At 42.0% G+C, this 27027-nt stretch overlaps 1 protein-coding gene across 2 annotated transcripts in view; it reads right to left on the bottom strand.

The window, feature by feature from the left end:
* The window catches only part of FNDC3B (fibronectin type III domain containing 3B), a 185050-nt gene that overhangs the window by 36116 nt on the left and 121907 nt on the right, over window positions 1-27027 (bottom strand). For both annotated transcript variants that reach the window (XM_069023859.1, XM_069023857.1), the window contains exons 8-19: window positions 22776-22933; window positions 20552-20611; window positions 17677-17815; window positions 17298-17351; window positions 9587-9711; window positions 7215-7389; window positions 6484-6570; window positions 4633-4771; window positions 4025-4096; window positions 3407-3525; window positions 2531-2636; window positions 962-1134 (exon numbers count right to left, since the gene is read on the bottom strand). In XM_069023859.1, the coding sequence (XP_068879960.1) occupies window positions 962-1134; window positions 2531-2636; window positions 3407-3525; window positions 4025-4096; window positions 4633-4771; window positions 6484-6570; window positions 7215-7389; window positions 9587-9711; window positions 17298-17351; window positions 17677-17815; window positions 20552-20611; window positions 22776-22933 (1407 nt within the window). The remainder of the gene's footprint in view (window positions 1-961; window positions 1135-2530; window positions 2637-3406; window positions 3526-4024; window positions 4097-4632; window positions 4772-6483; window positions 6571-7214; window positions 7390-9586; window positions 9712-17297; window positions 17352-17676; window positions 17816-20551; window positions 20612-22775; window positions 22934-27027) is intronic.

Raw genomic sequence — 27027 nt, forward strand, 5'->3', positions numbered from 1 at the left:
AACAAAGGGTGGAACCAGAAACTGTTCTGCCAAAAAAAACCAAAAAACAACAAAAAAAAAGAAGAAAACAAAACGGGGAAAAAAAAAAAAAAAGCAAGGCATCATATATTCAAAGCTACCAGGCAGGTAATGTCTTTCATTCCAGCAAGCAAATCTAATCTTTCCATGTGCATTTAATTACTTTTTCACAAAAACAAAACAGTGAGTATAGCGAGTATTTTTATGACAAAAGAGATTAGTAGTCTTGCAGATTTTTTTAATACCCAGGTGAAGTTTTAACAGAACTTCTCCCATAAGCAAATAACTTTAGACCTTTGTGTTATGTTTGTCATCAATATTTCCTGGGAAGCAACATATCAATGCATGCAGCTTTGTTGGGACTTTATATAACACCATTGAAATGACACAAAGGGAAGCATAACCAACCCAAACCTCAGAGAAAAAGATCTTTCAGCAGATCTCCATAGACATCAGACAGAATTTCTGATGTAATTGGGAAGGCACTTCTTTCAAGGAAATAATTTAACAAAAAAGTCTCACAGACTCTATAAGGCATGTATTTTTTTGAAATTAAAACAAGAAAATCATCAGGAATGTGTTTCCCTCAAAACCTAACACCTGGGTGAAATTGCAGTTCTTGTTTTTACACACTTCAGATTTAAAACAAAAAGAAGGAAATGCAACAGAGTGAAGACAAACAGAATCCTCCTTGCAAGCAGCTATGACTTTAAGCAGGGATTTTGCACATCTTGGAGCAGCTGATTCTGGCCAGTCAAATCGCACCAGTACCTGAAGCCCCCTTTTAAAAGAGACCCAGGTCTAAAACTGCAGCTCTTCCTCCAAATTTCCTTTAAAGCATTTATCACCTGGTTTTTCTTTTGCCCATCTGCCCCTGCCCCTCCTGCTCAGCAGCACTGACAGCTCAGCCCCAGCCCCAGCGGTGCCAGGGCAGCACACGTACCCCGCCGTCGTTCAGCGCCCGCACTCGGAACCTGTACGTGGCCCCGGGGAGGAGGCTGCTGACAGTGCACTCCAGATCAGGCCCATGGTACACCTCAGAAACAACTTCTTCAGGGGCTGTCATCTCCACACTGTACTCAGAGACAGGACAGCCGCTTTCTGACGGAGGGACATCTAAAAGAAATCATGCAATTTGTTAATAACATTAGGGAGTGTGCCAGGAAGAGCCATTTTTTTGTTGGGAAATAGAATTATTGGGATCAATAGAAGAACTGTGCAAGCAATAGGCCTGGAAGTTTTAGGCTTGTGTGTGAGAAAACTTTCCATGGGAAAGTCCCTGTGTGAAAGAGAACAAGCAGGCCTGAGGAACAGAGAGGGAGAGAAAACTTGCAGCTGTGCTATCCGGGAGTGAACGAGGGAGATGAGCACTGAATTCTTTTGATCATAACAAGACTGTGGAAACTTGCCAATGTAAGTCCAATTATATAGAAATAGAAATGTGTCTTGATAAGCTTTAAGCCACTTAGGAGCTAACAAGCTGGTATACTATATAAGTGCCTTTGGACTGCTAAAAAATGGAGTTTGCTTTATCAACCATATTGGTTTTGGACTGTTTCTCTCTCCCCCCACTGGGGCCCAGGCTCCTTGTCCCGCTGAGCTTCTAACAATTTTTAACTTCATATACCACAGAAATGTACATAATGTGTGTGTTTGTACAGATACACACACACAGATATATCTCTTTTGTTGTGGGCACCTTTTTTTTACCCATGAAAACAATATATTTGATAATACTTGCATGTTATGTTACAAGCCAGTACCACAGAATCAAACTGCCTGGGGATCAGAAAAACAGTGGCCACCAAAATGCGTCCAGGAAGCACATGGGTGAATTTTTATATGGGTGTTGGAATATATTTGACAGTTAGAAATTTCACTTATCCAGAATTTGGCTTAACAAATGATGCCACAAAAACATTTGGATGCTGCAAGATTACCACTGTAAAGAAAACACTGTGGGAAAGTGGCATGTGCCTCATATTCTGAAAAATATGAATTTTTTGACAATTTAGTGCCACGACTGTAGTCCAACATCTTTGCAAAATAACAGGGGTCCAGTAGATTATGTGTATTATACTGCAGATCAGGATTTAAATGCCACCCAAAACCCTCAATATGTTCTAACTCAAATTTTTGAAAAGTTATGTATTAGAAGTAGCAAAACGCTTCTGCCAAGCCAATATTGCAAAGGAATAAAAAAAAAGAATTTGAATCACCCTGTGTTTTTGAAATAAGGAGATGAACATTCTAATAAAGCTGATAGCCCTGAGAAGGGCAGGTCCTCACTAAAAACAATGGGAGCACAGTTAAAGGACAGCTGAGCTCAGAAATCCAAGACTGAGCCCCCGCAGTCGATGGGAAGCCGCACTTCAGACTTGCTCAGACTCCAGTGGACTTTGCTGTGCACTTCCCAGTGCACAGGACACAAGCAGCAGAAACAAAGGCTGAGGCAAGATGAGCAGCTGACCACCAGGAGCAAAGCATTAGAGCAGCAGGATTGCTGGCTTACCCCACTGCAGCTGCACTTCCCTGTGCCTCGGCTTGCCCAGAACCCTGGGCGGGCGGCAGTGCCCCGGCGCGACGCTCAGCGTACGGACAGGTAAACTCTCAGAGCACTGGGAGAGAACAGAGCCCAGTTACCCCTCTGGCACAGTCACCACCTTCAAAGCAAGCCATGGCTACAGAGAAATTGTTTCCTACACCCACCACTTCAGGGAAATTTATATAAACAACAAAGGAGAGGAGATGCTGTCAAGCATTGTTACTTACAAATAGAAATAATAGAGCTCCTTCATTAGCATTCTCAAAACTGGGCTCTCTATTTTAATTTTCCTTGGTTTTAAAATTATGTCAAGGCCTAAAGTACTCAATCTTAAATGAGGAAAAAAAAATCAAAGCAGGAGGAATAAGAATATAGGTACGGAAGACAATTTAACTCAAAGAAGGGAATTACAGGAATCAGGGGCTGAAAAAAGGAACCCAAACACTTAAATAATTCAGCCATATGAAAGATAATTGTTACAACAAACTACCTCTTTCTGCATCTCCAGTCAATACAGGGTCAAGCACATTAGAGTCTGGCCTTTTTCAAGCAAGTGGCCACACCAGATAAACACTATGGTCTTTCCTAATGTAAATATAAACAACTACAGATTGGTTTTGAGGAAACCAAATCTCACTAAATTGCAGCTTGCTGAAAAGAAAATTAGGTACACATAGAAATCTAAAATTCAGCAGCGTAAGATTAACTGCAATCAGTGTAGTTTTACTGTGCTGCAGGGAAAACATTCCCCTTCTTTAGAAAGCAGAAGTATTTTACAAAAAATAGGAGATAAATCTCTGAAAAATGTAAAACCAACAGCCCTTATTGTTAGATAATACCCACCTGACTGTGTCCACCAGTGCTGATACAGCATGCCCGGAGTTTATACAAAGTGCCTGGTTTCAAGTGAGTACAGGTGTATTCTGTAGCTGAGCCACTATAGGCCACTTCCCACTGATTTGCTAAAAATAAGATATACCCACGTTTAGAGAAGTGGAAATTAACACATTTAAGAGTGCCTAGGAGAAAGGAAAATCCTCAATGTGGTCTTCCACAAGTGATGTATTTCAGGAAAATCATTAGTATTACTACCACTATGAATATTACTTCCCACTTGAAGAAAACACACAGACACATATGTAAATACATATACTTACAAGTATAAATAAATCTTATATATAATGTATAAATGTGCAAATATATGCACACAAATATAAATTAAAATATTTCTAGATTTACCCATAAAATACTATCATTATTGGTAAAAAGAGGATACCTAAAGAATCCACTACAAAACCTTCCCAAAATCCAACCCAAACTCACCCAGGAACCCTGCAAAACATAATGCTGTTTCAATCACTTTATTAGGGGATTAATGATAATAAAAATAACCTAAAGAGTCAGGACTTCCTTACAGCAGCCACAGTGTATTGAAATGGAGACAACTTTTCTCAAGTTTACCTTCTGGACTTCCTTGCGAAATCTCCAGCAGGTACTTTAGGATTTCTGAACCACCATTATCCTGTGGAGGATCTGAAAAAATAAGACAAGAATAGGAGTGAAAGACAACAAAACAATTACCAAACTTGTTTCTGATGCAGCACAAACTCCTCCACATTAATTACACCAAGTTATATGCAGCAGAAGTGGGTGACAGAAGTTAGTTTTTCAGCAGGAATCAGAATAAGGCTGCTGGATATTGATGATCCAAACAAAACATATGGAAAAAGCACTGAAAGAGAAGCTGCATGGAGGTTTGTCCCACTGATAAAGGAAGCAGCTGGAATAAAACTTCAATGGGACATGAAATGGAGAGTGAAAAGCCTGAAGATGCACCCGAGGGCAAGTTTATCAAAAACAAAGCAACATTTTTGCTTCTGAACACACAAGAGCCTCTACACACCTTTTACAGTACTGAAAAAAATTCAGCTGTCACGTTCTCTAAACACATTCAACTTTAGACTGAGAAGCAGCATGGAAAATCTAAGTTCTAACACGTATTTACACGATTTTATTTGACTTTCTTATGACCCCAAAAAGCTCTGCTACAGCAACCTGAACTGGCTTACCCCACTTCACACTAAAGCCATGAGATGTTATTGGCCCCTTGATCACGGGTCTGGTTGGAGGTCCTGGCCTGTCTGGGCTGGTTGTGCAGACCAACACTTCGCTGGGAGAACTCTTCCCTTCCACGTTGGAAGCAAACAGCTGAAACAGAACCACAACGAGTTTGCCCTTGTTCACTGCAACTGCTTTTCTGGCAGCTCTGCATCAGACTGCTTCTAGTAATTGCACAAATGTCACCAAACTGGGAAGTATGCCACATCCCAAAGTGTGTGGGGTTCTAATAACAGATATTAGGTTGTCATGGTGTTTCTTTACAAATCACAGTGATTTCTTCCCCTCTCTCCATCAGCAATACATCATGACATGCTTAAGATAAAAACAGGGCTGGTTTTTCCTTTAAAGAAAAAGTCACTTTTTAAAATAACTGTGTCAACTTGCACTATTTTTCTCTTAAAAGAAAAAAAAAGAGAACTGTAACAATAACTTTGCTATTTTTAATTTGGAGGTATTTCAAATTGCTATTTACAACAAAATAATTCAGAGTATCAGTAATCACACAACTAAAAGTCAGATCAAAGTTGTGCCTGTAGCCAGTGACACCAGGCTACAAATTTGCTCCAATACCAACGCAGTTTTGTAAAATCCATGTTTATTTTGAAAGCAGGGCTGCAAAGAAGCACTAAGGGTTCTCTTCTCTCACCAGCCACAGCAGCCTTTACAACACTAAGCTAAAAGGCTTCATCTGGGAGTGACAACAAAAAACTTCCCAATTCTTTGGGTAGTTCTTCATGCAACTTCACAAGGTTTTCTGTCCCAGAGAGCAGGAAAAAATTGTTCCCTGTGAGGGTGGTGAGGCCCTGGCACAGGTTGTTCAGAGAAGCTGTGAATGCCCCATGGACAGAAGTGTTCAAGGCTAGGTTGGATGGGGCTCAGAGCACCCTGGGATAGTGGAAGGTGTCCCTGCCCACAGCAGGAGGGTTAGAATCAGGCGATCTTCCAACCCAAACCATTCTATGGCTCTATGATTTAAAGGAATTTTTGGGTAAAGTTTTCTTTTCGTTGCTCCTGAATATACTAAAACATAGAGAAACCAGCTGTTGGCTTCACACACAGCCTCTGGCCATCTCCAGAGGGACACCACAGCCCAGGTGGCACATCTTGTGGAGCCACTGCAGTGGACAGTTGGGGATGGATGGATAGCTAATCCTGGATAAACCCCACTGCCTTCTCCTCGACAGCAGCACCCAGCACTGTGCTGTGATCAGAGACCTCAGCATCAGAGAGGAAAATGACTGAACTTCATGTTTGTAGTAGGACTCCAGAGCATCTCTTGGGGGCTCTGTGTTTATGAGCATCCACAGAGTAGAAGACACCAACACTTGCTAAAAATCAGCTCCAGAACCAGCCACATGGACATATGAGACAGAAATGCTTCAATTTCTGTCCCCCAGGGGAAGACAGGCCCCTGTGCTGGGGAGGACAGCTGTGCTGGCTGGGCACCTCACAGTGTTTGCTGCATTCTGTAGAAGTGAGGTGGGATTTGCCACCAGGGACCAGGTTTTTGGGAACAATGCAGCCGACTACAATCACCTCACACCCTGAGGTACACTTTTACAACATCCTCCTAACATGATACTGAGAACTGTGATTGCTCCCTAAAGTCTGAGCAACAGCATCTCCTGTGTGATAAAAGTGAAAATACAGCTAACAGTTTAATGCATTAAGTCACAGTATAAAGCAAATTTGTATTTGATGACTCAGTTTTGGAGGGACCACTAAAGGATCCCTGTAGTGCCTGGAAAAAAACCCAACACAGAAAACACTACACAATGACAAGAGGAAAAAGATTTTACCCTGAATTTATACTGTGTGCTCCTTCTGAGATTCTTCACAGTACAGGCTTGCTCCTCTCCAGTGTACTTTGGGTGAAACACACTATCCTAAAAAAACACAAAAGCAAACAAATTCCTGTAACTGAGGAGTCTGAGAAAAGGTTTCCTGTGTTACAGTCTGTACCTACAACACATCATAGCAAAGGGGTTTTATAGCTGAATGCTATAAAAAAAAAGAACAAACAAGAAAAAAACAAACATATAATACATATATAATAATATTAATTATTATTACTACTACTACTTTCAAGCTGCAAGGCCATAATACTTTTCCTCTAGAAGAAGCATGTTGCAGCTGCCCTGAATAGTATAATTTTGCTGCAAAATAAGCACAAAAACAATCATGGCAGGTTAACCTGCTACAGAAATGGAAGTAACAGATAACAGAACACAAGCCCACCAAGGAGCAGCCAGGAGGACACAGCAGACTGACCTGGCAAAGGACAAGCTGCCTTCTATCTCACAGAATCCAGGGTGGTTTTGTAAGTAATCACAGATGACAGCAGAGATTTTTAGCTAAGGATTCCTAATTCTGCTCTGCAGCAGAGCAAATCACACAGCTCCGCCCTGCCAAGTACCCAGTACTCCTGGAAGGCCCTCCAAAGCAGCAGTCCATGCTCTTCTCAGTGATCTCCAATTAATAAATCAAAACTCAGTCTAAGTCGTGCACTTTATAGCAGCACAGCACTTACATTATCTTCTTCCTGAATTTCCAGGGTGTAGGAAATCACTTCCTCTGGTGTGCACCCTTCCACTTTATTCCACTGCAATGAGATCCACGTAACGCCAGCTCGAACAAGCCGTGGTGCAGAAGGGGTCTGAGGAATATTGCCTGCAGTGTAGCAAACCACCTCCTGGCTGTACCCACTGCTCAGAGACACAGCAGAGAGAGAGGAATATTAAAACCAAACAAACCAACCAACCTCCAACCCCCCCAACCAAAGAAACAAAACAAACAAAAAACAACAGCAAAAAAACACCACCACAAAAACACAAAGCTAAAGAAACCTAAACCTCAATGCATTAGAGAAATATTTCACATTTCCAAAAAATTTGGACGATGTTCAAATTGCTCAGGTGGAAAAGATGAACACCCAGTTAGGAAGTGCCAGAACTAAGAATAGAAAAAAATGCAGGATAGTGTGTCCTCACAGTCATTTTTACAGATCTCAACACAATAACACTGGGAAAAAAGATTTGATTGCCTAAAAATATTAACTTGGTATTAACTGTGAAGTGGAAGAAAATCTCATTTAACAAAGGGGAACTAAAACATAGGAAATAAATCCTCAAGTGTTGAACTTCTAGATGTTGAACCTGAGATGTGCAGAATGCAGCTTCTATAAACTCATATCAAAGCTCTCAATGGAAGGTGAGATTCTTGCAATTTTCAAATCTGTTTCCAAAGTACAAAACGTATTTTGTGCCTTAAAGTCACACCATGAACCTAATTTAACACACAGGAAGAGCCACATCTCCTTATTCCGAATATTCTTTCTCAAAAATAACCTATTTGTTGAAATACACTTATATTTAAATACACCATCTATAACTAAAACCCAAACAACACAAAATCATCACACATGGCAAGTCCACAAGCATTACAACAAACCAAAACCATCTCATGACATGAAGTGTTAGATGACATTATCATGCCATAATTTTGAGTGCTGTCTATAAAAATAAGGCATGTGTTGCTGGTGCTTATCTGACAGATTAGCACAGAGCAGCTGACCATAAATAGTTTTTAGTTCACTCCTTTTTTAATAGCCTGAGGGGAGAGAAAAAGGGAGAAAGAGAACAAAAATAAAAGGGGAGGGGAGGCGGGGAGGAGTGTTGAAACACGCCCTAAGATATTTTAAAAATCTGGAATCTGGCAAAGAAAAGAGATGCCAGAACTGGGAACTCTGCACAAACCCAATTCCCTTCCAGCTACACTCAGCAGCTCCAGCTCAGCCCCCCTCTCTCTCCACATCGAGCATTATTTCAATGAGGAGGGAATCACTCTTGCAAGAAGTTGGGAAAAGGGACTCTGTGCACACATGAGTGGTCTCAGTCCATCTCAGGAAAACACAGGGACATGAATAAAGAAGCTTTATAAAGCTATCAATTGCTGAGAGGCTTGTGTTTTAGAAGAGAGAACAATACAGGAGTCTCCTGCCACAAAACACATTGTTATATATCACTAGTGTTTCTTTTGTGTCCTTGTAATAATGATTAGATCCTGTTTAGCTAAGAAGGACAATAAAGGAGTACACAAGGGCACTGGATGTTTGGCTTCTTCACAGCTAAACCCTTCCTGGCCTGCTTTGCTTGCCTGAGCACAGGAGCACACACAGCCCCTGCAGCACAATGTCTCTCTGGCCACGCTCTGCTCCTCAGCTGCAGAACATTTCATCCCAGTGTTCCCTAGCAGCTCCCACAGGACTGAATTAAGTCTGATTTCTCACCATCTTCATGTGAGTGCATCAGTTCCCATGCAAGGAAAAGCAGAAGCTAAACCCCATCTTTCAGTGCCTTGGATGTGCCTGTACTCTCTCAGTCCTGCCTGTCTCTCCCTTCTTTCCCACCCCATCAGCCAGCCCTGCCAGTCCCAAAGAAGGAAGGGACTGTACTGCTGAAAAGAGACAGAAGGGCTTTGCTTTAAACCAGAAAAATAAATATATCAAGATTCCTTTCAAAATCTGTAACTCAACTTCCCCTTGCTTGTTTTTCTTGGTTCACAGAGGTCCCTAGTGGGAATTTTACATAACAGATGTATTCTTTTTGTATTAGGAATAGACCACAAAACACCGTTTAACACCTCAAAAGGAGTCTATCTGCTTAGGCTGATCTCATCACGCTGAAGGTACACAGCAATTCCCTGGGAGGTGAAGGATATCCCCAGGGAAAGCGTGACTTACCTTGAAGCATTAATAACAGAGCAAATGTCAGATATTTAACTCGAAACCATGAAGAGAAAAGAAACAAAAATCCCTCAGAAATTCCTCTTTATGCTGTCATTGATCAGTAAACTTTGCAACTACCACTTTTTCTCAAGAAATGTGCACCCTGAGGAACTCACCTAGTACCGATGTCGTTCTGGGCCGCCAGTCGGAAGGTGTAACCCAAAGCTGGGCACAGCTTGGTCAGCTTGCAATGCTTCTGGCTCCCAAAGTAACATTCTCTGAAACCACTGTTCCTCTTTCCCTAGAAAGAGATAAACCTGTAATGGGATTGCTATGAAACAAAACCACGCCACGCTCATTTCAAAAGGCGCTGCTCAACGGGATCGGAATTAGATGTTTTCAAAGAGGCACCGTGCAAAGGAAGCTGTGCAAGCACTGACAGCACTGCTGTGCTCTGAAAATCACACAGATCAGCACAGCCAGTCTGCTGTCAGATCCCTCCTCATCTTCTTGTATTTGTGAGACATATCTACAGGTCCAGCATGAAACACAATTTATCCCACTCATGAACAAAAAAAGTGGGAAACTTATGACTGAGATGAATCTCTGAATCTACTCGGTCCCAGGAGCACAGAAAAGGCGCAGCCAACGTTTCTTTGCACACATGCATCCCTCGCTGGGATTGTTTCAGGAATTCTCTATCCCACAAGAGGGCTCTCGCTCCCCACGGTCCAGCACGGCCAGAGCCAGCGGGACAAGCTGGGTGCGACCCGCCCCGTGCTCTCCAGGGCAAAATTTACTCATCACAGAGGAATAGTCAACATGCCAGGTTCTGCACGCACCCCACTGCCCGCAGCACACGGCTTGTGATGAGCGAGCAGGATTTGCTGGGAAGTTTGCAACTCTGTTAAGGAAGTTGTTTGCCAGAGGGATGGTTTATGGGAGCTTCACACCAACATGACCTGGAGCAATGATCCACCCTGGCAAAGACAACAGGAGGCAGCAGCCTAGAAGGTATCGAGACACTTCTCCAGCTCCCAAATATTTCCTCAGGTACCGGTTTGTACCTCAGCACCACTGAGGACAGGGACACTCAGAAGTTCTCTCCCGTACTCCATCACATTTAAAACAAAATGAAACCCTTGTCAATCCACCCCAGTTTGGTACACCCTGGGGGAGAAATAAAGCCAAGCTGTTTGCAGGACAGAGACCCTAAAGTAACAGGGAATATCCGGACTCATTCTATGCCACACAATACAAAACAGCCAGTTTGAAATCTTCCAGGAGAAAGGACATGGATTGCTCAGCTCCTCATAAATAATATCTACCAGAACTGAAGCAGTTGAAAGGAGTTTTAATTGCAATACTCAAATACAAAATTAATGGACAATTACATTATGGAGTACCCAAAAGCACACCAGAGCAGCAGCCTGACAAAGCACATCCATGGGCTCCAATGTGTGCAGGAGACAGGGTTATGCCCATCTCTGCACCTTCTTCTGACCAGAAAGCTCTGCTCAGCCATTTACTAGTTTTGGCACGTGTCTGTACAATTTTTAATTTTTATTTTACTATTTACACAAGGCATCCCTCCCTGAGGCCAACAGCCTCACCTGCTGTGCCTCCTTGGGCTCACTCTGCCCTCCCACACACTGCTCCTCCTCCGTGCTCAGAACATCACCACTAAAGACCTCAAAAATGCCTCAGTGGGACATGCATTTCTCACTGGCACATTCTCCAGCTCCTGCCAACTTCTCCATCTCCCTTGGATTGTGACACAGAAGGAAAAACTCCCTGAAATGTTTGTAGTGAATCTCCAGAATGTGTTTATCAGGCTAGAAGCAACCACGCAGATCTCCAGCACAGCACAACAATGCAGAGGCACTGAAGGGACATTCAGCACGCTGGCAAACAGCCAGAACTTTTCTTTATACAGCAGGAGCCTACACTTGCTCTAGAACTTCTTCACACACAGTCTCCTTCAACTTCACCCACCTGCTCCAGCTGTAGCATTACTGCACAGCTCAAGTAAACTAAGGAGTAGAAATGGAAAAGAATCATGAAACCCAAAGCAAAAACATTCTGTAAATGAGAAAACCTATTCAGATCTAAAATCCCTAGCTATACAGTGATTTGATAGAATTTATTTCGGTCAAAAATAACAGGTGAGCACATTTCTCAGCTCAGCAGTAATAAATTTAAAATGCAGATGATACAAAACCTAATTAGAAATCTTATGTTTCAGTAAAATATCCATTCATCAGTGCAGCACTACTAAAAATAGATTTTTTTTTTCCCCTATGCAAACTCTTATAGGCTGAGTTGCATTAAAGTAGTTTTTCTTCAACTTTTTGATGACTTTACTACTTATAAATAACTGAAAACATTTAATTTCTTTTGGATTTCTGCTTAAGAATGCCTTTTTAAAAAATAATTTTCCTATGCTTTTTTTCCAAGAGAACGAAGTGACCAATTGCTAAGCATGTGGTCAAATAAAACAATGCTGGCTAAAAAGGAAAACCATGGAAAATCTCACCTATAGCACAGTGCCTGAACAGAGAGCAATGGGTCAAGCAAACTCTCATTTGTCAGACTGGTTGGTCAAAACTTTGCCAAGACTGCCAAACATTTAAGGTATCCTTAACTTTATAACAGTACAAACCCTGATATTGTCTATTTCCCTTCTAGAACTGGTATTGTACATTCCCCAGACTCACTCAGAGACCAACTGGTATTCAGATTACTCAGACTGGCTGGTATTTTGGATTCTATTGGCACTAATTGGAGAGGCTGGCCGATATTTCTAATTATCCTGGCATTAATAGCCTGGAAATAGCCTCTCCACTCCTTCTCTCCCAAGATTTATGAAAGCACTAATGCTGGCATAATTATAGACAGGAACAACTGGCAGGCTGGTACTGGCTGCCACCCAAGAGTCTTACAGCTTTCCCAGAATCCTTCTCCTATTCTTTGTACACTCGGCATCCAAGTTTTTAATCCTTCAAATAATGTTTCGTAAGTTGCTTAAAATACACTGTATCATCTCTGCAAGTATTTCTAATCCCCAGATTTCGGAGGGAGAGCGCTGTCGGACTTCCCCAGCCCATGTTCCCTTTTCTTCTCCAGGACAGCCCACCCTGGGATGGACCATCAGTGCCTGTCTGAGGAAACAAGGACAACTCAGCTCCACAATACTCCAACACAGTGCTTAAACACATTTAAGAGCTCTGCCTGCTATTTCAGCAATATTTCAAGCTGCACACTCACTTAACACAGGGTGCTTGATTGTCTCTGGAGAGTGTATTTATTGAAGAAGGGATTTGAGGTTTGAAATGGGTTTTGTTGACTGAGTTCCCTGCAGCAGACCCAGTAAATAAACACAAAAGGAGGAAGGGGCCACTGCAGGCACAGCAATGCAGGAACAGAGCACAGTCCTGCACAAGACCTCACTGCACGTGACTGAAGCCAATCTGTGACCAGGATGCAGGACTGACATCTGCTGTGGCCACACCAGCACTGGCTTCTGTGTTTGGGTCATGTGGGCAATAAAAAGGAATGGACTGAAATTCAATCTGACACAGAGCTGTGGAGCAAACTGTCCACAGTGTAACACACCCCAAGATCTCTCTGCAAAGCATTTACTGGGCCAGTTATGCAAGTAACTGAATTTTCTCTATAGACACTTAGGAAGACAGCAAAGGATCTACAAAACACCCCTAAATTATACACAAACCCCAATTTTACCCAAGACTCTCCTCTTGCTTGTCACACAAGAGCGGCACAGCCACACAACAGACTTGGAGGGCAGGTAAATGAACAAACACAAACATGGAGCTCCCTGTATCCAGTTCTGGTGGAGCACCACTGAGATGCCTGGCTCAGATTATCAGCTGGTATAAACAAGCACATCTCTGCTACCTTGAGGAATTTAAAACTTTTGGCAGAACAAAATTATCCCTATTTATCTCTATGTAAACTTCATTATTAACTATCCATCATCAAATCACTAAATAGTGTGGCATTGTGTTGGTCTTTCTCTCGAGTACATTAAAATGAGCTGCTTACTGGACAAGAATTAAAGCTGCCTTGAGTTATACACAAACCAGGGACATACACCATGTGAGAGGGATGTCCTTGTCTCTGGCTCAGGAGTATTCCTGCCCTTTCCCATAGAGAATGAATAGGATAGTCTTGCTATCCATATACACAAGAGAAACATTTATTTACTACCACTTAATCACACAACAAGCATTTCACATCTAATTAGTAACAAAGTCCTGGTTCTTACAGCAGTGCCAGCAGCATTTTTCAGTGCAGTTACAGTTTACTGATTTTGATGAATGCTGGCATCAGGGAAAGCATCACCTCCTTTACAGTCATGTTTTCTTTTTGGTATATTTTTAATGCTATTTTTTCCCTGATTAGCCTTTTGCTTACCCTGAATAATCAGTCCTGGCACCAAGTCATCAATTGATTAGTTCAAGTTTGTAAGTTCAAAGTTCACAGCAAAAGAGCCAGAAGGTGAAGTTTTCTGTAATTACTGATTTTATTGCCAGACAACTGATGCCAATCCCAGCACCTGTGGGGCAAGCATGTTCCAATCCCAATGAAATCCAGAATACCTGAGACAGGGGTTGACCTTAACTCCTTTGGAGTCAGTGGAAATTTTCCTAGGGTACACCCAGTGTATCTGAGTTATAATTTGTTGGACTGATCTTTTACTCTCCTATTAAAGAATGAAGTGTCCTTCATAGTTCTTAGGGCATTTTAAGAGAACAGTTTATTACCAAGGTATTACAACTCTAATTCAAAGGCTTGGATCAGTAAAGGGAAAGCATTCGTGTTTTTTAACTAAACATGCAGCACCAGTCACATTACAAACCATTTATTCCAAACTGGGATTGAAAAACGTAGGATGGCTGGAATAGCTTTATATATTGACAATCTTTCAGAGTCTGCAGGTCAGGAGAAACCCCAAACCTCAGAACTAAACTGAAGCAGCAGCTGGGTAGGGCTGGCCCAGTAACACAGTAAGCAGTGTAACCTCCTAGAATTTCCCACCTCACCTAATCCTGGGGCTGTAAACACAGCACTTCTGCTGCCACTTTACAGCCACACTTTGTTTTCTGCACATACAGGTGATGCCACCTACACTCCTGGCGGCGTTTTGGATGCTCCAAACTGTGCCTCTGCCTTGAAGAAACAGGAGGAACCAGGTGAGATACTGCTGAGCATCTGACATGCTCTGAGATCTGAACTGCCCCAGAGACAGACAACCCATGACCCCCCGGCCCTGAGCACCAAGGGAGCCCCTTCCTTGGAGGGGTAACTCTGCTCGAGCTAGAGGAACACACTGGTGTGACTGGGACACAACTGGCAGTGTTTACCTGGATGCCTCCACCACTCTCCACATCTCCCATGCCCGATGCCAGCTTTGTTTCCAGAGTCTGAGCTGCAGCCTTTGCACAACAGCCTTCCAGGACCTGTGTGCCATGAGTGTGGCGAGGGCTATCCACACCATTCTTTCCTAGAAAGGGACTCAACTTCCTAGGCAGGCTGCCACTTCTGGCAGTTTTTCCACCTTTATCATCAGACAGATTTCTTGCTCTCTGCTCTTGCAAAGCCCTCTCTGCTTTGCAGCCACGATTTAATTTCCTTGTGATCGCTGATTTTCCCGTGTTTATATTTTATCCTGTGCCTCGCAGCTAATGAATGCTGCTCTAGCTGAGATCTGGCACCATGTTCCCTGTTGCCTGGCAAGCCTTCTCCTGTGCCTTGATGTATGTATTCCTTGATTTCAGCAGGACACAGTGTGGCATTGTGGAGAAGGCAGTGCTTTTGCTTACGTGGAGTTTACACAACCAAGTGTGAGCCTACGGGACACTGCAAGTGAATTCTCTTTTGTACTTTGGTGCCACAATTCCACTTCATGCCAGAGGCACAACCTGCCATGGCACAGGGAAAAGTGAGTGCAGCAGCCTGCCAGCCCACCACTACATGTGACAAGGCTCCTGCAAACCCAGGCACAGCCAGGCTGCATCTTCAGACTTTTCCTTTCTCAAGCTTTAATAGCAGGTTTTAATTTCAGCAGCCTAAAGTTGCATTTCTGTCTCTTATCAGAGGAAAAAAAAAATTTAGAGAAGCTACACCTGTGGCATTAACTGTCTCAGAACTTGACAGCTACATTTCAGCCAGGAGTCTTGTCAGACCACTGGAGATGTACCAAATTAATTTGTGCAGGGCTATTATTCTTTCATCTGTGCTGGCTAGCTATCCAATATAATCTCAGATTTCAGGGTTGTTACTGAGAAAACAAGACAATTAAAATAGGTGGACTAAGGGAATCGGGATGCCTTTATTTTTTCCCATTGGTAGCTGAACTACCCTAAACCAAACTGCTTTTGCTCTGTGAAAAACAGGAGTCATAACCATTCTCTCTGAAGACAAAACTCTTATTAAGGTGTTTAAAGGACAAAAGCATTTTAGAATTGCCTTATATATATCTCCAAAATTATGTCTAAGTTCCACACAGACAAAATTAACATTACAAGTATTTGCACTGTATTAATTATCTGCTGATGGTCCTTCTTCTGACAAGACCTTCTGTTGCTTCCTTTTCCTTTGCAGGCTGGACTAATCCAGGTTTCCACTGCTCTGTGCTGCTCTGTTCCCTCAGCTCCAAGTTAATGGAAGCCTTGGAAGAGATCACCAGTGCACAGTCAAGGTGCCACAGAAGGTCTACAGGATCATCCTGGCCCATCCTTTTGGAGAAATCTCTCTTTAGTGTCCTTTCCCAGACTTCACACTCCCCCTTTTTCCCTTCTTCAGTGACAACCTTTGGCTTTCCATTATGTGCAGAGGGGCAGCAAGTAATTCTGAAGTTAAACAATAACTTTAGTTCAGGTTCTGAGGGTTTCTCATCATGCAGACCCCACTAGCTGTGACAGTGCATACAATAAATGTTTGCACAGTGAGTGGCTCCAAACACCCAACATGTAGCAGAACGAGCAGGGAATGTGTTACTAATGCCTTGGTGCAAAACTATTCATAACAGAATACTCCCTTTAGAATATTTTTAGACTACAAAAGACCTCAAGAGATGTTTCTCAGACTTTACAACCAAACACCCTTTCACACCCTTCATTTGCTGACTCGTGACGTTTCTTTATTTACATGTTGTCCAAGACCTTTCTGTTACTCAATATTTCTTTTTTCCTTCAGAGATAATACTCCCTGAATCATGCTTTCTGCAGAAATATGGCTTGTACAGAGGAAAGGGGGGAGAAATTAGGGGATAGAGGGAGGACTCACAAGAACCCACCTCCAGCAAATCCTCCACATCATCTCTTGGGACACTCTCCCAACAGCCCAGTGCTCACTAACCATGGAAGATATTTAGGAGAGAACTTATTTCCTTTGTGTCTGGAAGGGAACTAATTGCCACTACACAAAGGACACTGTTTTGATCCTGAGTACCTTCTCTGTAGAAAGGTCTGCAAGATCATGGCTCTTGTCCTCTGAGGCAGGAATAAGTGTTTATTCTGCACTCAGCAAAGGAAGAAAGAGATCATGAACGGGACTCTAAGATACATCACAAGTAATTAAATAGTAAATAATGCTAACTAACAAATAAAGTACACCAGATAAGCGACAAAAGATTTCAAGGGTACAGAAACAGAACATTGTCTCTGTGTAAAACACACTGAATTGAAAGTTTTCCCCCCGCTGCCTCTTTCACCTTTCCAACTCTTTACCTAATGCCATCAGGATTTCATTTTCCCATTTCTACTTTCTCCTGTATTTAATTATTTTTCTTTACTCAGCAAAATCCTTGTAAAGTCTGAGTACCATTTATTTGTGTATTTTTTCCAACTAGTTACTACTTACCTCATCCCACTCCAGAAGGTAGCTGGTGATTTTTGAACCATTATCAATGGGTGCCTACAAACAAAAACAAACAAAAGGTGATTTGGGGAATAAAAGAAAACGGTTTCACCTCCCCCAGGCAAATGACTACAGTTTCAAGTGAAACCAAAGCCTTGCACATGGCTTGGCAACCTCTTAACGAATGCCGGGAAGAAGCTGGACATAATGAAACACATACATTTTAAAAGTCAAGTCAGTGCACAGGAGGGGATTTGTCAGAGTACAGCAAGTTCAAGTCCCTTACTGAAAAATAACTGTGTCAGCCTCCAATTATTTCCACCATTTGTGCTCACTGTCAGTTCTTTTTCCCTGCTTTTCACCCGATCCAAGTGTTACCTACCTTCCACTGCAAGGTTAAGGAGCTTTTGGTCCTGTGCGAGGGTTTGGGTGGGAAGGGACACTCTGGTGCTGAGCTGTGAGTAGTGAAGCTTACTGGCTCTGAGCAGGATCCCTTTACTGAGTTGTACATTGCATATACCCTGGAAACAGTATTCAAATAGGTTATAAATGTGCTGGCAGTTACAGTGGCACTGCCTCAGCCACAGTGTTTGGCTACCAAAGCACCCACACCATCCACTCAGGACACACTTATCACAGACCAATGGCTGCCTTCACTTCACTTATACAAGCATGCAAAAAAGATTACAGCAGAAGAGGAACAGTGCTTTGTGCAAATACTCCCATAGACTGAGTTATCTGCATTATCTTTTTGTTCCACCAATATTTCCTTGCCTATTGCCAGGCTTTCACACACTGTGAAAAGATCCTTCTTTAAATCCTTCTTAAAATACAACAGAGAAAAAGTTATCAGCTTTAATGCCTGGTTTACACTTGATCCACATGTACCATGTTGAGTGCTGGTATCTGCTGGTCTCCTTCTGTGGGTACAATCTTCTACATAACTCAGGCATCAACACTTAGTGCACCTCCATGGATTAGAACTAACACAGCTCAGCAACATTGCTCTGATAAACTAAAAATCTTCAAAGCAAATTTGATTTCACACAAATCCTCTGTATGTCAGCATAGAACATGCAATACCAAATAACAGGGGAAAGCAAATAGGATATACTTGAGCACTTCCTCACGAGGTGCTTTTCTCTGGAAAATTAACGACGTTACTTTTTCCCTTCACATTTTCCGTGCAGTGAAAGAAAAGTGCAAATTGGAAGTCTTCTACTCAAAAAAAAGTTCAGGCCATGACCAGACAATGACCTCTGAGTTGGCTGTAGCTATTGTGTGCTTGAATGCAGAGCTAAAGAAAGGGCAATTTCTAAATTTGTTTTCAGTAGATAAGAGTAATTTATGTACAATGGCCACCTACGAAGAACAAGAACTGTGCTGGTGCTGCTTTACACATCACCTGTTAGCAGGCAGGAGCAACAAGAATTGCAAGCAATTAACTGAGTCTGCATCTGGCAAGTGGCACATACATGTGCTGGAATTGAGCATGGCCCAGCATCCAACACACACCACAAGGGAAATAACACTGTGAGAAAATGAGCTCGAGGGGCATCTTCAGCAAGTCACTGAAACACTGAGCACAGCCAGCTCTGAGGGCACCAAAACAGTACTCCTGGAGAAAAGCAGGTGTTGGTTCAGAGCAAACCAGGTTGTCTCAGGGCCCAGCAGGGCAGCAACAAGCACAAGCACCTTGGTCCAGTAGAGTCAAAGCCCTGAGAGATGCTGCCAAGGTCAAGGAGACCCGAGGTGATCTGCCCAGTAACTGCTGGCCCCATAAATTTCTTTACTCAACAGATTTATTTCTTCACAGTCATTAATACATAATGCAGTTTCAGTGAAGAAAAAAAAAAACTATGGTGGAAAGCAAACAGCAGCTGTTCTAGTGTCAGCTTGCTCCACTACAAACAGTGCTGCTGCTTTGCAAGTCTGACTTTTGTATTTAGCCACTCCTTTTTAAACACAAGTTACTGTTAACTGTTCACAAACGACCTACAATTTGGCAAACCTGCAGGAAGGTGGAGGGAACTGTAGGCAGGGAGGAAGAAGTCAGCCAGGACTGGGGCAAATACCCACAATGTCCCTAAAAATGACCAAAACCTCAGCCCAGCTGTGCATGGTGACCTCTCTGGTGTTTGAAGTTGGCTTCAAAAGAGACGTTCAGTGCTTACAGAAGGAAGCTCAACAGTGTTTTACAACCTCCTCCTTGTCACCACCTCTTTGCTGCTAAGGCCAGGACTCCTGCCTGACCCAGGAGCTGCATCTTTTCCTCATTTATGACAAGTTCCTTCTGGTCTTGTGCTTCTACTTGAAAAGCTCATTTTAGGGCTCCACTAGAAACTACCTTTAAAATTAAAAAGAATCTATAGTATCAGAGCTAGATGGACACATTTCGGTGTCAGATTTTTTTTTTTCCAGAACTCAGAAGCAAGGTGTTTGTTCTTTAAAGTTTTACAAACAGGAGCAACCTTGATGTGAAACAGTGTGCCAAACCTAGCCCTTGTCAGGAAAAACAGAAGGGAACAATAGACAGGAGTGAAAGGATTTTTTTTTTAGAAGGATATTGGGGGTAAGTGAACAGGATGTAAATTCAAAGCCTTGGTTCATAAATAAAATCTTTTAAAAAAAGCAACATGAGTAGGTAATGCAGACAGTATTAAAACCATCAGAGAGCAAAACTAGAATGTGTTAATAGTTAATAAATGTGTAAAACACTTTTTCAGAATAAAAGAGAAATATGTTATGAAATTATCATCACAGGTCAGTGTGAATCCTTTTTTTTCCTTGGAATAAATGCTGAAATGACTATGGTCAGATGGATCTGTATTCAGCAGACTTAATTCCCAAAGAGTGGCCTAATTATGAAAAAAGCATGCTGGAGTACTTTCAGTGTTTATGGTACAGGAACTGAAGAAACACCAGTTGCTTGAGTCAAATTTTTAAACAACCTCAGATATCCCACTTTCATACACAAGCACTTCCAGGCCTGTCATCCATACAGAAATACAGATAAAGAAACTTCTTTTTGCCTCTTACTACAATGACAACAACACAACGAAAGATATTGTTCAAAAAGCACTCCTGCAGTGCAAGATAAAATCATAAAATATTTAGAAACCACTGAAAAACACACCTACAGAGGTGACCATGAAATTATTGAACTACACTGCATATTTACTTTAAAAACTGTCACATTTATTCCCATACAATTGAAGAGTTTATACTTAAGTGACGCTCATTTCATGCTAACTCACCTGACATGATAATCTGTTGCTGGCCTAAGGTCCTTCAGGTTATATTCTAATTCTTCTCCACTGTAGGAAAGAAATCAAAACCCAATAAATTAATAAATTATGAAAAGCAGTAAAACACTTAGCACAGCTAGTGATTTTCTAATGATATAACTTGAAAGAATTCCTCCAAAGAGAAACGATAGTAAACCATATACCAACAATTTGTCAACACACTTCACGTTTCTAGAAAACTTCATAAAGCTCCATATGCACAGAAGAAAAGAACTCATCACACCAATTTATTCAGTAAACTAAATATATGGGCTTATTTCAGTGCTATCTTATATTTTGCTGATATTTGTATAAAGCTCATTGTGGTTTTCGACCCTCCCAGAGCTGAAAGGAGTGAAACCCAAACATTATTGTTGCACTTTCTGCATATTCCCTATTCAGAATGCTTCATACAAAGTGACCCATTGAATTTCAGAGGAAGAAGCAGAGTTTCTTGCACAACTGCTTCACTTACTGCTTTCTCCTCCAGAACCACACTCCCTGTGAGGACCACGGCAAGGAGACATTTAATTAACACCCAAACAGCTGGACCCACCTGTCTTTCAATACCAAGAAAACTTAAAGCAAAGTGTTTTAGACATTTTAGGAAAAAAACTATTAATTTCAAAAGCAGCCAACATAGTTAGGGCTATTCTTTTTCCTTCTGGCTTGTTTGCTGGTAAATGAACACTGGGCTCAGTCATGTGTTGCCAAATCTGTGAAGATTAAGGTACGGGTCAGTGCTTAATAAGTAATAGCCATCTCATGTAAGAGCTTGGCTTATTCATGATTTTATTAAAATATGGGAAACAAGAAAGCTCTCAATTTAGCATAAAGAAATATTTCATAGCTAGCTGGACAAATACAGGGAGATGTCTCAAAATCAACAGAACAAAATCCAGCAGAAAGCACATGCCTGCTGGGTTGCCAGAAATCCACCAGAAAGCCTTCTATTTTTTATTTCATATAAGCCAATGCTCTCCAAATCCAGTTTTTCCCCTCTGAAATGACTGCACCTCCTTACAAAGACAATGTATTCAACATATTGCAGACTCTCTTTTGCCTATAGTAATAACAATTACTGCTGCTCCTGATGGAACATACCACATCAAGCTAAAGGCTGCACTCTGGCCAGCAGCAGGAGACACATCACCACCAGCAGCTTTAAAACAGATGCACAACATTTCATAACCAGGAGAAAATGTGCAGCCATCACACCAACAAGCACAAGAAGTACTAGAAAGTGTCCTTCCCGTTTTAAAAGCTCAGCAGAGCACATATTTGACTATGGAGATGCTCGCATTGGCTCACAAACAGCTGGTGTAAATGCCAGAAAAAGAGAAAAATCAGGCAGCCTTTCCCTGGTTAATACACCCTTTTTGTATTATCCAAGACCTGCCTCCAGCATACCGAGAGGAATACCCTAATTCACAGGACATCTTAAGAAAGGAGATGGCCTGGTCTCAAGAGGTAATTCCTTGAATGCTCTATCACCTGGACTTTATTTAATGAGATTTGGGAAGGATTAGCTATTTCACAATAGCCAAGGTCACATCTCCAAATTCTCTTTCCTAGACGTCATTAGTGGGGAAAAAGAAAGGCATAACACCATATGTACTTGATCACAGAATGAGCTCAGAGGATCACTGCAAGGAGACACAGAGAAATCCCTCAGAAATTTTACTGAAGTCTGCTGAGAGCCCAGTATTCAGGTTTTTCTGGGGAGCCTCTGTAACCTACTGACTGCTGTACTCCCTCCTCTGCTCATCCTAAGACATTACAAAGCAGCAAAGCCCTCCAATTTTGCTCATTAGCTGAAATAACAAGATTTTACTGTTCTAAATTCTGCAAGTCCACACAAAATTAGTCCATTAGGAAGGCAGCTCTCCTGCCTGCATGGTGAACATGAAAGGTTTTGACATTTAGCATAAAAGAAAAAGTAACCTTTTCACTGGCAATGGAAGTGACAGCATTGGAGGCAGCATCTGCCACGTGCCAGGGAGGTGGGATGGGGTGGCAATTAGGGACCCTGTGACATGCACTCCACCAGCTCCCTGCAAGCTCCTCTGGTGAGGGAACAGGGTGCTCAAATGTGCCTTTCTTCTGTGACTGATGGGCATGCCAGAATGCACCCTGAAAAGCTCAGAGAATTTACTCCTAATGAAACAAAAAAGTGTAAAAATGATGGTTTTACCTGTAAATGATCTTGTATTTTCCATCCCTCCCTTTATCTGATAAGGCAACCTCGTAGGTACAGGTGTAAGGCAAACCGTTGTTGTGTCTATCTGCATTGAGAAGGCCAGTGGGAGGTGACCACGAAAGCAAAACTGCTCTTGCTTGAATATTTGTAACCTATAAAAGAAGCATCAGTTTATCTGAAATCCAAGGAAAAAACCACTACTTCATTAGTATTTGCTTTTTGTTTGCATCTTCACAATCAATTTCTTGTAAAATGGAAATTTCAGAGCTAGAGTCGAAAAGTAAAGAGTCAGAAATGATGAAGAGCACAAACAAACACAGATTCATGGCATAAAGTAATCTCTGACAGATGAGGAATACAGACAAAGGTTCCCCTACAGTGAAATGCCTCGTCACTGTCGGAGCATCCAGCAAAGGATGACTCTGGAGGCACCTGCTGCTGTGGCCATTCCCAGAAGGGAACTGGAACTAAGTGGAACAAAGACTTTATTCTATAGATTGTTTTGTACACAATTATTTTTCTAAAGTTTTTATTGGGGAGCTTTTTAAATGAAACTCCAATGGCTTTTTCAGCCATCCTGTTCCTTCTTGCCACTTGAAACCATGATAATTCAACAGCAAGTAAGCAGAAAAACCCAATTCAACCTGCAAAGTTATGCTGGCTCAAAAGCACAAGGGAAAATCATAATAAAAGGTCCAACTTGTCAGTTAAAAACTACATTGCAAATCAATCACTTTGTGCTTTGAGAGAAGGACCTGTGTGTGATCTGCAGTCACCACTGAGTGCAACACCTCTGTGGCAGATGGGTGAGGAATCTCTTTTAATAAAACAGGGAAAAAGTACTTCAAACCCCTGTACCAAAACGATTTTACCACCCCACCAGTGCCACTGTATCCTTTTGGAGAGCCAGGTTTACACAGCTTACAGAACTAGCTTGACCCTGCTCACCAGGAGAGCCACTGGCACATCAGCTGCACACAGCAGCAGCTTCCCAGAGAACAGCCTTCTGTTATCAGGCCAAGAAAGAAGAATAAAAAATCCCCCCTGTCACTGTCTCAAAAGAAAAATAATAAAAAGCAATAGCTGCAGTGGTTATCTGGGAAAGGCAGCACATTTTCATACAAGCCTGCTGAAATATCCCAGGGAAGCCTCAAAGCCTCCAGAGCCTCAAATGTTCTGCCACCAACTCTCCACTTTTCATCATTAAAATAATGGTGTTTTCCCTTCTTAAGTGTAGTGAATATATAAAGAATATTTTTTAGTTAGCCTCCAGATGGAGGAATCAAAGACTGATCTTTATTTTTCCTATGCAAAAAATTTCATTGCATCTGTAATTTTGACAGATTTTTGCAACACAAAGAGCAAGACGACGTTATTTCAGAAGGTGTAACATGAATGCTGCAGGTGCTCAGTTACACATTTCCTAACTTTTGTTGAGAAAAGTGAAACCCCTTACCCACAAATCACTTGGGAATGAAGTAGTATTAGCAATCTGCTTTCAGGGACTGCTTGTTTACCAATCCAGCTTCTGGATATCTTTATATAATGGAGAATATTTAACTTCTCGCGTGGAAACACATTGCTTCCAGCTGATGAGCACTGCAACTGTTGTGTCTGATACCCATATATCACGCAGATTCTTTCTGAGCAAGTCATAAATCCATTTTTAACAGCCTGACAAGTAGGTGACACCATGAAATGTCTCATCATAAACACCATGATCTCAAAAGTTAGAGATTTTAATTTATAGCAGCACGTTTAAGTCTTGCCAAAAGAAGAAAACCTTCGTTCAACATAATGTGAAAAATAAGTTTTAAGGCAAGAAGGTTTAAGTAGCATCAAGCTTTCTTTGTAAAAAATATGGACAAGCAAATTCTTGCATGAATTTTCATGGCATTCCTTGCTTTCATGGCATTTTCTTATCGTGTTTTTCTGATGCTATGAAATCAATGTTTACTTTAAAATCTTGGACCAGTTAACCCTGATACTGGATCAGATACCTTATAAGAATCTTGAATGATTCAAGTAAGGCAAATAAGTTAATTTTTTTGAGATATATGCATATATGTATATACACACACATATGTAAATGAAATTGTGGCAAAGATACTTAGAGCTAAAAATCGGCATTTAAAATAATATTTTGATCAGAAAACTGAATAACAAGATCCAAATAGATTTTAGGGTTTTTTTAACAGACATTACTACTATGCCAGCTCAGCCCATCAACATGCAGCTTCTTTTATTATGGAAATATGCTTGCATAATTGTTTTTCATAAATTCAGACAGACTTGGAGCTGGAGGCATGATATCCTGCCAATGTTCTATTGAAATGTTTTTCTCTATGACTACTCCCAAGGACACACGTATATATTCCGCATACGGCAAAGCTCTGGCCCTCCATGAACTTCAGCAATCTGTAAAAAGTTAGGTCTTAGGTTTCTGAAAATAAGGGAAAGTATCTTGTGGGCTAACTGCTAGAAACTGTCAGACTATGATTCTGAAGCCAGCATGCAGAGGATAAAAGTCCAAACCCAGTTGCTAAGCTGCTCCAGTTACACCATTAATTTCAGAGGGAAGGAGCACCCGGAGTGGCTGCTGGCTGCCTTGGAGCTTGTAGGTACACAGCAACTGCTGCTGGAAACTGTTAAATACCAGTCTTAGCTGCACTGAGCACACACAGCAAGTGTAGGAAAGCAAGTGAGGGGTCACTGTCTGGGAGATAAGTCAGAAAAGGCAAATCTATTCCCTCCCTGGGCTGTGCAAGTCAGCTGGGAACAGGTTTATTTGTGTGGCTGGAGATAAACCTATCGCTGCTCCGTGACCAAAAGGCTGGTGCCATATCACAGCTACCTGCCAGTATCTCCTGTCATGGCCAAAGCCACCACTTAGGTTACCAAGGAACTCGTACCTGAAGCAGGAAGCACTAGCTTTGCTGTGAAAAAGGGCAAGTTAAATAAATGGGGTTATGGTATGTTGGGAATAACAAGCAGACACTTGCAAAACAGCTCAGTATCTTTACCTCCAACTTTTCTAGCTTACACAAATACCTTTCCAGACCTGGACCAGCCCTTTCCATGCTGTAAGGAACAGCCCAGCTACCACCATGATGCTGGGCCTAACGGCCCTTCTGAGCTTGCAGACAGAAATACTTCACCATCACTAAAAACCAGCTTATTTGTTCATTAACAGTGCACTAATTCCATCTGACCAAAATATAAGCAGCCAGAGCACCTCTTTTCAGGCTGGGCAGGTAAACCTTTGTGCTGCTCCCGAGTTCCCCCAGCCTGTCTCATCTGTCCCCAAATCACTGTGTTTCCTTTGAAGAGGGCTGGCTTGGCCTTTTAGCTGAGACCTAACAAAAGATTCTCCCACAAGGAGTTCTGTAGGTCTGGTGAAAAGCACAGTTAATTAGTTTCTGAAAACTTCTCGGTTTACACAGTAAATGCCTCCTTTCTGCTCTATCAAAACTCGGTGGTGTAAATAATTATTCCATGAAAGCCCCTGGGAAAGAATCCAGCTCCTGCACCACTTCAATAAGGCTACAACACTGATGGGTATCGGTCCTTCCCGTCTTTCAGGTAATGAAAAATGTTTCTGTACAACTTTCATTATCTTTCAAATTCCGGGTTAGCATTCACAGGCATCGTGTGGTTCGGGGGCTCATTGTATGTGTGAGAACTACACTGCAAGCAACATTCATTTACTCCCTCGAGGGCACGGTTTGAAAGGCTCGGGGGTCAAACGAATTCACGGTTATTACTGGGTCGAGATTCTGCTTTTAAATTATGGCTCTAATCCTGCAATTTTAGGCAAAAACCCCAGTGATTAAATATGAGTTTTGCTGCAGAGCCAGTCAGCGGGAGCAGGCTGCCTTTTGGAAAGCCAGGCTGATGTTTGAGCCGTGGTTTGACAGAGCCACAGTGATTCCCCACGGGGGGGGATGTCCCCCCGAGCCCCTCGGCAGCCGCGCCGTCGGATGCAGCCACTTCGGAAACCCAGAGTCAAGTTTCCCTCCCCTCACTGAGCTACTTGTTTCAGAGAATGCTTACTTTGTCTGTGATAACGTGCACTAAAAACATATTTCAGTTGACACAAACTCACGGGGGAATAAAAGCAAAAGGTGCCTTTTAAAATTCTGGCTGTTAAAGGGACAAAGCTCTGATTAAATTTACAGTTTGGCTGCACATCTCTCCAACAGGTAACAATATCTATTATTGAAAACAGACCTTCTATGAAGTAATG

This window comes from Aphelocoma coerulescens, chromosome 9 (genome assembly GCF_041296385.1).
Source record: "Aphelocoma coerulescens isolate FSJ_1873_10779 chromosome 9, UR_Acoe_1.0, whole genome shotgun sequence".
In the NCBI taxonomy this organism is placed as follows: domain Eukaryota; kingdom Metazoa; phylum Chordata; class Aves; order Passeriformes; family Corvidae; genus Aphelocoma; species Aphelocoma coerulescens.